General features: G+C 47.9%; 1 protein-coding gene across 1 annotated transcript in view; it reads right to left on the bottom strand.

Moving 5' to 3' along the window:
• Window positions 1-1341: 1341 nt before the first annotated feature.
• Window positions 1342-10486, bottom strand: part of DUSP29 (dual specificity phosphatase 29) — a 24015-nt gene continuing 14870 nt past the window's right edge. The window contains 1 exon segment of the mRNA XM_007467519.1: window positions 1342-1571. Within this exon segment, the coding sequence (XP_007467581.1) occupies window positions 1342-1571 (230 nt within the window).

Genomic DNA, 10486 nt, shown 5'->3' with positions numbered 1-10486 from the left:
ACTAGGCAGTCCCAGGAAGCCCTACCAGCCACAGGGGCCCAGGCCACAGGTCCTCCTCTCTGGCACAAAAGCAGGGCAGCCGCCTTAAGGTTACAGGGTGACCCTTGGGTGGCTTTACAAAGCTGCTGAGCCCCTAGTGGGCCCCTTTTCCTGTTTTCCCCGTAGGCCTTTATCAGGCAGTTTTGATTTCTGGTCCTGGACTGCTGGCATCTCCATCAACATCTCTCTCTGGGTTCTGTCCGGTTTCCAGCTCCTGGTTCTAGAAGCCATCTCTCCCCGCTTGGTACCTGCTGCTGTTTTCTCCTCAAGAATGAGAATCACGCCATCATGGTGACTGGCTTAGCTCTCAGGGGTGGGGGCATCTCCACACCTGAGCTCACCCGGCTGCCTGGTTCTCTCATTCCAGGGCAAACACATTTGCAAATACTTTCTTTGGGGACTGAAAACAAGCTCATGTTGCTTTGACTAGAATCAAAGCAAAAGAAGCTTCCCCAAGTTCCGGTCCCCCAAAGATTGTCTCCTGCCAAAATTATAAAGTCAAACTCTTGTTCAAATTTACCAGAATTTGTTGAATTTTTCTGGGTAGTGGCGCTTCTGGCGAAGATTCTGAACAGCCCTGGCTCCCTGAGGAAGGTAGGGGAGCCCAAAGTGGGGGGCCTCTGTGCAGGGGACCGCCACTCCCTACCCCTACCAGATGAATTGCTCTCTGCCACTTCCACAGAGCAGCATCTATGGATGGTGACCTGAGCCTGGGGATTCCATCGAAAGGAAGATGCAGGAGCCGCCGGTAAGGAAATGCGCGTCCTCCCCATGCCCACCCCCCACCCCAGACAGCCGACTGACTAACAAGCTGTGCAAACTGTCCTGTAACAGCTCTCGCAGGCACTTTTCTGTGGTTAGAAAATAAAGTTATATTTTTAAATTATATTTTAAAGAATGTGACTTTCAGACAAAGCCAAATATTTAATCACAGTACAATGTCTACACATCTTTAAATCCTTTTCCGCATCCGTCTTACCAAAAACAACAACAACAACAACAAAAAAAAAAAACAAAAAACAAAAAAAACAGGAAAACGGCGCATGCGTGCTCACTTGTAGCCAGTTCCGCTGGGAAGCCCGTCTGCCCCATTTTGCTGTGAAGCCAAGTGCTGGCCTCCTACCGGAGGCCGCTATGAATTACCCCCTCTGTTTACCGGCCCCTGGGAAGTTTAAGATTGTTTGGAAGGAGGCAAGCTTTGGTTTCACGTCCCTTCTCTGTGACAAAGGCAGTCACAGGCCAGAGCTATTTTCAACCTTGCCCCTTCATTCCCCAGTATCCTGCTCACCCCGTGAGGGGGCCTTACAGCTCCGCACCGTCCACGCCGCGCCGGGCCTGTCGCCTCTGCTGCACCAGTTGCTTGTCCAGTTCCCGGAGCTGCTTCAGAAAGCCCCGGTTGGGTAGGACACAGCGGTTCTTGGCCACTTGTTGGATGGCGTCCACCAGCGTCATGTTCCTGTGGATCATCAGGTAGGCCAGGACGAGAGTCGCCGACCGGCTGCGGCCCATGGCGCAGTGAACCAGGATCTTATCTGCAGTGGAGTGGGGAGAAGAAACACCCGCGTTGTAGGGGCAGGGTGGCCTGGAGGGTGGGGCATAGGTGTGAGGCTCACGCAGAGCCAGCTCAGATCCTGATTCTCCCACTATTGTAGGACCCTGGGCAGGTTACTGAGTGGCTGGGAGCCCCAGCTTCCCCATTTGTACAATGGGGATACTGTCAGTATCCTCTTCATTAGGGTCGGTGTGAAGGCAGTTGGTGCAAAGCAACTTGGTACACTGCTTGGTGCATATTAAAGGTTCAGTAAGTCACAGATGTTATTATTGTTGCCTCGGTGAGGAGGAGGCGGGATTGAAACTGATGCTTCCTACCTGCCAAAGCACCTCCAAGGGAGAGCCTTATGAGTTTTTTTTAACGCTCACTTTTCATTTATTTATATTTATAATATATTCATATTATTTATTTACTTAATGCTTACTTATTTTGAATAGGGCAGCCACTAGGGTTCGGATTTCAAAAGGTATAAAATGATGGCATTGAAAAGTCTCCCTTGCGCCCACCTCCTCAGTTCCCCAAAGCAACAAGTATTACCAGTTTCTTCTTCCGGAGAATTATCTGTGCATATACATAACAAAAACATATTTTTTCTCTTCTTTTCTTGCCCAAAATGTAGCAAGCTTTACAAACTTTTCTATACCTTGCTTCTTCCATTTAACAATATAACTTGGAGACCTTTGCATCTCAGTCTCTGAAGAGTTGTCTCTTTGTTATTTTTTCTTGTGGCTGCACAGAGTTCCTCTGTATGGATGAACCATAATCCACTTTGAACGTGGTGCATTCCATCCCGTCCACAGCTGCAGGTGGATTGTGGAGGAATGCAGGCTTTCTGCACCATTTGCAGTGCTGCTGCATTTGACCTCGGATAAGGAGAGAGCACCCACAGTCCCAAAGGGCCCTTTGAGGGGCCGAGACAGAGGGTGCAGTCTGCTTGCCGTGGAGTCTGTGAGCATTCACGTGGCCTCAGGAGCCTGCAGAGCCCTGGCCTTCTCCCTTGCAGTCCTGGGTTCGAGATCAGTTCTGCTACTAACCACCTGGGTGTGGGGTAAGCCACTCAGCCTGTGGCGCCTCGACTTCCTCAACTGTCAGAAGGAGCAGCAACCTCAGATCAGCTGTGAGCAAAGCCAATTCAGTAAAAATCACACGGTCAGATTTTTTAAAAATTAAAATAGTTTTATTGTGTCATGTGGTATAACCAGGGGATGAATATTCTTACAGCTTAGGTGACCAAATTGTCATCTAGATCAGCGGTTCTCTAAGCATGAGCCAAGACCCTGGGGGTTCCCAAGGTATTCTGAGGAGATCTGTGAAGTTAACATTATTTTCAAAATAGTACTGTGGCGGTGTTTGTCTCTTTCACTGTTTTGACATTTGCACTGATGGTACAAAGGCAGTGGTGGGAAGAACTGCTGGTGCCTTAGCATGAATTATGGCAGGGACACTGAACTGTAGTAGTAATCGTTGCATTCACCACCAGGCACTCTTGGGGAAAAAACAAGCCAGTTTCCCTTAAGAATATCTCTGATGAAGCAGTAAAAATTAATTTTATCGAATTTCAGCCCTCGGTTACACTTCTTAATATTCTGTGTGATGAAATGGGATGTGTACATAAAGTACTGTGGCTGCATACCGAAGTACAATTGTTATCTCAAGGAAAAGCTTATGGGAGATTGAGTTGCAAGCTGAATTAGCCACTCTTTCATGAAACACCATTTTTACTTAAAAGAGTAAATGACAGAAAAACCATGGTAATTCAAACTTGGGTATTTGGCAGACTTTTTCTCGAAGGTGAACAAAGTGAGCCTGTCACGTCAAAGAAAACAATTGAGAGTATCCGTTGCCAGTGATAAAATGCAAGCTTTCAAGCAAAAATTAGAATTTTGGAAAACTTGTATCTACTGTGAGATTGACAGTTTCACAATACTCTTAAGATTCTTCTGTTAAGATCGGCAGTCATATTAACAAATGTGTCTTCTGACAATGTACAGTGAAAGTGTCAACATTTGGAAGATCTGCATAACTTAGTGAACAAGATTTTCCACATAACCAATGTGAGATATTACAAAATCATGTATGGGTAAAAAATCCATTCAAAATGCAAGAGAGACCAATGGATTTTCATGTAACAGAGTACAAAGTTTATAGATATGGTTTCAGATTCCACATCACAACTCACCTTTAAGACGCTATCACTTGTCAAGTTTTGGTGTACTATCAAAGAGGAATATCCACAGTTTTCTGAAAAGGCTGTTAACATATCCCTTCCTTCTCCAGCTATATATCTGAGTAAGGCTGGATTTTCTCCATATACTTCCACCCAGACACCATATCACAACAGACTGAATGCAGAAGCAGATATTAAAACCCACCTGGATTCTCATAAGCCTAACATCAAAGAGATTTGCAAAAATGTAAAATAATGCCATGCTTCTCCCTACTTTATTTTGGAAAATATAATTTTTTTCATAAAAATATGTTAATATGCAGTGGGTTCACTTTATTAGTTTTAAATAAATATTTTTACAATTTTCAGTTCTTATTTCTAATAGAGTAGATATTGATAGATCTACCCTACCTAAATGCTCTTTGAGGCCTTCAATAATTTTTAGGAGTGTGAAAGGGATCTGAGACCATAAAGTTTGAGAACTGGAAGATCTAGAAGCATCTACACACCGGACTTCCCTGGTGGTCCAGTGGTCAAGAATCCCGCTGCCAATGCAGGAGACATGGGTTCAAGCCCTGGTCTGGGAAGATCCCACATACCACAGGGCAACTAAGCCGGTGCACCGCAACTACTGATCCCATGCTCTAGAGCCCGTAAGCCACAACTACTGAAGCCCGTGCGCCTAGAGCCCGTGCTCCGCAACAAGAGAAGCCATCGCAGTGAGAAGCCCATGCACCACAACGAAGAGTAGCTCCCGCTCACCACGACTACACAACTAGAGAAAGCCCTCCACAAGAAAAAAGCTCCCTTCCGCCACTATCATGGCAACAGCTGGGCCGAAGGAGAAATCACCATGAGAAGCAGCTTTCCATCCTTCAGGCCTCCATTTGGTGGCATTCTAGAGCTCACAAAGCACCTCAACATGTTTTATCTCATTTCATCCTTAAATACAACCATCAAGGTTTCATCATCCTCATCCCTGCTTTACAGATGGGGAAAGAGCCGAGGCGAAATGACTGCTAGAGGTCGCCCAGAAAGACGGTGCCATCTCTAGAAATAGTTAAAAGCAACTTGTTATTGAGACCCTACTGTGTGGTGGCTACTTGCTGCTGTGTTCTGGGGACAGAAAAAGGAATGAGATTAGCGTCTCTGGCTGTCCCCAGCACTGCCACCACTGCCATCCCAGTGGCGGCCCTCTCGTGCGGTTCTGGGATCCCTTTGCTGGGGTCAAGCTGGCTGGGACACCTTGAGCTGTGTGACCCCAGTGCTGTCCCTGTTCCTGATTCTTATGCCTGAGGCCTGGAAGGATGACCAAGGAGACACTCATGGACATCACTGGGTTTATGGAGCACCAGCAGGAGATGAGAAGAGCTTGGCACAGAACACTTCTGAATGGACGTGGCTCCCCGTGTCCCTCTCACCTCCACTCCCCACCTGCCTCATGGGACCAAGCCCAGCACAGCGGTGATGGTCAGCAACTGTGGCAGCATGAGCCGTGCAAGTGGGCCCAATACCAGGCACCAGGATTCTCTTTCCCCACCCACCCCAGCTGGAGAGGCCTGCACACCCTGCCCTATGGTAAGGACCCTGCTGGTGGCCTTCCCACACACACAGTGCTGACACAGAAGGTGCCCATAAAGAACTGTTAATTTTATCACGATTCGTTTCCACGAATCTCCACAGGCTAACCATGCAGGCCTCCAATCCCCATCGCTGAGCTGCAAGAGTGTGGCTGCCTTTTCCCCTGCGCACCTGGGCCAGAAAGGCCAAAGGGCGAGAAGCAGGGCGACTTCTTCAGTGCTGGGTGGGGTTTGGGGGCGGCTGGCCCAGCTCATGGACATGACTGTCCTCCTGGACTGGAACGTCTACCTCTGGCATTCTAATCCCCACAGACTGTTCCAGAGGCTGCCTGGCCCCTTGCCAGCTCTGCTGATAACTAAAGCGTTTCTTCCTCCCCTGGCAAAAAGGGTAATTCTTTCTGTCATGACTAAAGACTTGAAACAGACGAAAGCTGTAGTTCATTAAGTCTTTAGGGAGCCTGAAGTCTGTTAAGCGGGAGTGGGGGAGGGGAGAGAGAGGGGGAAGGGGATGGGGGTCCTCCACTCCAGCAGAAGCTCCTCCCGGCTGAACTTTGCTTTCACGACAGCAGCACTAATGCCGTCAGCCGTGTGAGCTTGGTGGGCCTCCTAGGGTAGAGGACCCGTCCCCAGACTCTCAGGGCGCTGCTCCCTCTTTGCTCTGTGGCTCTGCTAAGCACCACCCTTTGGGGCCCAGCGTTGGATGGTGAGAAACTGCTCTCAGGAGAGTTCGGGAGACATGCAAGGAAGGCTGCCTGTTCACAGCATGGTCCACACCAGAGGAAGCCGAAGGGAGCATTGTCAGGCTTGGCATTTTCTAGGTCAGTGGCTTTCACAGATTTTTGTGACAGCTGCCTCCCGCCCCCCGCAAATCATAAAATTCACAGCTAACAAGTACATGGGTTCAGCCTACCCCATATTTTTCAAGCACTTTATATGTTCATTGTAGTCAGTCCTCAGAACAACCTGATGAGGTGGATGAAATTAGTATCTCCCTGTTTTATCGAGGACGTAGCTAAAGTGCAGAGAAGCAATGTGTCTGAGTCACACAGCTGGGAAGTGGCAGGACTATGATTCAAGCCCAGGCCACTGAAGCCAGAGGACTTAGATGTTAAGGGGGCTTCACAGGTACGTGTGTATCAGACAAGAGTTTCACAAATAATTTGTGCTTTTTTTACATGCAGTGTACGCTGATGTCTTCTATTCTTTCCTAATCTTTTCAATTTTGTTTTTTAAAGAAATCCTAGTCAAAGCCACGAAATTGATTTTATAACCCACTGATAGGCCACAGTTTAGGTTTGAAAAATGATGGTTTCAGTTAAATATTTCTCCTTTGGCCTTCACCAAAAGGTGAATTCCCACAATCTTATGAAGAAAAGCCAAATCCAGAAGCTCTACTGTTTACCTAATGGCACGTTTTCACTGGCAACCAGAAAGTGGGCCTCTGTCACTCAAATCAGACGTTATCACCTGTAGGTTTATATCACCTATAAGCCTGTTATCACCAACCACCCCCCGACTTCCTTGGTTTGTGTGGGATGCCCTTTGTCTCCCACTCACTACCTTGGAACCTGCAAAAGCAGAGCTCCTACTTCTCCCAGAGTAGTTCTGCACACATGGAAGTCCTCAGAAAAAGGATGCATGGCATGTTTTAGAACTGCCAGGGGGCAGGCTTGTATGTGCTGCAGTGGGTCAGGATACCCATAAAATACCCTGAAAATCTGGTCTGATTAAAGCTCAGATGCGCCAGAGAAACAGCCTCTTGCTCAAACACAGACTTCATTTATTTCTTCAAACCTACCGTATCCATAATAGATTGTAAGATGGCTTCCAAAGCAGCCTGTGGACTGTTTGTTCAAGTAAAAGAAAGAATAAAAGGAGAGTGGTGATACTAAAATCTGATCTTTAGAGCTGCATGGTATCCGCCCTGGGATTTCTTAGAAGATTTCATTAAATTAAAACCACAGTAACTCAGCTCTGAGGATGCTGTGCCAGGAGAAGTAAAGGCAGTCCAAATGGGGCTCCCGAGGAAGTATGTTGTCCGTACCTCTTTTTCTGATGAAGAAAGACAATTCAGTTGTTTTAGATCCTATAACCAGCTGGAATGTCTCACCTTCCATGATATTGGGTGACCTCTTATACAGCAGAGTCACCAGATGCTCAAAATAAGGACAAAGGACTCTTCCGTGAGGCCTGAGTGACAGAAGCGATGCCCGTTGGCCCCTGATTAACTCTGTGACCCTCAGCACATCAGCTGGCTTCTCTGGGTCTCTGTTTCCCCAGCTCTCAGGGCAGAACACTGGACTAGATTATCTCTAAGATTTCTCAAGAGTGTCTGAGGTTGCCTGGTGAGTTCTTTCAGAAGGGTCAGATCAGGGTAGGGCAGACACAGGGGTGGGCCCCATGTGGCCGATTACAGACCACACGTACAGCTCTGTAGCACCACAAGGGATGCTTTTCAAAAAGAGGGAACGAGACTGGCTGTGAGGAGCCGTGGTGGGAAACGCTATACACTAAGCTGAAGCTAGCCAAGGAAGAACAGGAAAGACAGAGCGAGGAAAAGGACATGTCTTTGCCTTTTGGCCAGACTGTCCATCAACACCTCTTACATCAAGAGTATAATAAGGAATATACGAGTGCGTCTGGCTCCTAGAATGCTACAGGAGTGTCCCGTGGTTTTCCAGGGAGTGACTAGACCCGTCCAGGCTGTCTACTGCCTGTGCCATACATGCTGAGCACACGCCATCTCCACGTATGGAATCTCTGACAATGCTGACGAGCTTTTTATTTTGTTACTCTGACTACTCAGGGCACAGGTTACAAACTGATGGCCCCTGGGTTTCTTTTGTTTGGGCTGTGCCGCGTCTTAAGAGATTTTCAATTTGTTGCCAACACTTAAAATTTGAGCAATTTTACGTTAAAATCCAGATTGGAGACTTTTCCTGAAAAGTCAGATCTACCACACTGGCACTGATTCTCACAAGACAATCATTGGTTGGGACTGAGTAGCAGCTGTCCCCTTTGGAGGGGATATGGGGCTCTCAGCTCAGCCACGATCACCCTCTCCCCTCACCCCGCGGCCACACGCAGCCAGCGTCATCCATTTATGGCCTCTGCCTGGTCCTGAAGGGTTGGGGTTTGAGCCCTCAGCTTGAGGAAGTCTTTAGATATGCAAATACAAAGGGCACAGAGAAGGGAGTCTGGGCTCCCACTGGCAACAGGGTCCTGTCCTGCTTCCCATCCCTGGGCAAGGCCCACACTCCCTGCATGTCCTCTGACCTGTGGATATGCTTTTCCCTCTTGACTCTTTCTCGGCTAGGTGCTTGCGACCACCCGGTCTACCTGTCACGATCCACACCAGCCTGACATCTCCACATTGATGCTCTGAGATCTGCCCAAGCCTAAACATATGACCCCAAAGCCCATTCTTTCCTAATCCGGCAGTGGGGGCAGACTCTAAAATGGCATGCCAGGACCCCGGCAGGCTGTCCTATGTGTGTATCATACCACCGTAGTTCAAAGTTGGAATGTCTTTTTTTCCTTTTTTTTTTTACCCCCTCTGGGGGTTGGAAACTTTATTATGATGATGTGCACGTGCTGGTGTGGTTATGTGCTTCGTGGTGCGAGACCTCTCTTTATCAAACACATCTGACAGCCTGCTGTGCACCAGGTTCTAAGCTAAGTGCTTTTTGTGGGTTACTGCTGATCCTAATTATAACCTTTCAAGGTAAATATTTTCATCACCGGATGGAGAAATCAAGGCTTAGAAATCACATTGTTGTGCAGCGTGAATTTGAATGCAGCCTTGTCTTCTCCAAAGCGTTCCAGGCCCCTTGCATTAAGGGGATGGTTGAAGATATAGTAACGGCAAGTTGAGCACGTTAAACAGAATCGGAAAGATCGTGTGGTGGTAGCTTTTTGTTTTTTCATGTCAAATATGTTTTCAGTTAACTTCAAATACTGTGAGGCGAATTTCACCTTATGGTGATGAGTCAGAGTCCAGTTGCTTTTTTGATCCTGCTTGGAAACCCAGAATGTGCCTAACTTAAAAGATGGTCCATAAATAGACTCATAAAAAGGATGACTTTGAAATGAGGTATCCCCTAAGACAAGAACTTCAGCTCTGTGGGTTTTTTTTTTTTTTCCTTCCCTCTGTCATAGCCTTCTGAGCCAAAATAAAGACAAACTCTGGGACTGTCCAGCAGACGTGGCCTAGGCCCAGCTGCAGGTTGCAGTTCCTGAAACAAGCCAGTTGGTCAGTCACTGAGTCTTGTAATCCCAACCTCTTGTGGTAAGAAAGGCCTTTAGTAACTGTATACCCTGAATTATGTGATGGCCCCATAAAAGGGTGTGACACATGGGGCTGAAGTCAGGGCACAGATCAGGGAGTTGAAGTCCCTCTGGCCTCTGTGGAATGTCACTGAGATACATTCTGCAGTAATCACGGCATATTGGCTCAGCCAGATGCATACCTACATGTGCCCTTCTCTCCAGAGTAGCCTCGTAGACTTTACCTGGATTAGGGCCGCTAAAACTGCAGTTTGGGTACGAGGGCTAGTACTGTGATTTAAAAGATGGTTAATTAACTTTGGGAAACTTGGACATCATGAGTGTAAAACTCAGATTCTCAAATATAGTTTGCCACTTAGAAAGAATTGGTTGTCAGCTTTCTACAGGAGGGTTCACTAGACTGAATATGACTAGGGTGGGAGGATGAGGGAGGCAGGTATGAACTTGGTTGGCTGGCAGGAGAATCTGAAGTCTCCCCTAGATTCCCACTCAGGTCAGCTCCCTGAGGGTTTTCGAGCATCGAGGCTCTTGGCTAATAGTCTGGTCTGGACCCAGGCACAATTAGCACCTTGGCAGCATCCCACCGTTGAGGGCTCCCAATCACCCCTGGCGTTCAAAAGATGGCTGCTGTGCCTCAGGGAAGCCAGATTCAGGCCAAAGGCCTCTCCTCTGAGCCCTCCTGATTCTGATTTCCCATAGCGGCAACCAAGGGCCAAACCCCAGCAGCAGCAAGCTCAGTGGTGCTCACAGCCTCCAGGGGAGCAGATATTTCCAGCAACCCTGGCAGGGCGGGATTTGCAAGGGGAGCTTACTTAAAGTGTGCAGATGCCTCTTCCCACCAGGCTGAGGCGGGTGGGGGGG

This window comes from Lipotes vexillifer, unplaced genomic scaffold, assembly GCF_000442215.2.
Source record: "Lipotes vexillifer unplaced genomic scaffold, Lipotes_vexillifer_v1.1 scaffold865, whole genome shotgun sequence".
Taxonomy (NCBI): domain Eukaryota; kingdom Metazoa; phylum Chordata; class Mammalia; order Artiodactyla; family Lipotidae; genus Lipotes; species Lipotes vexillifer.
This window is presented reverse-complemented; position numbering and strand designations above follow the sequence as displayed.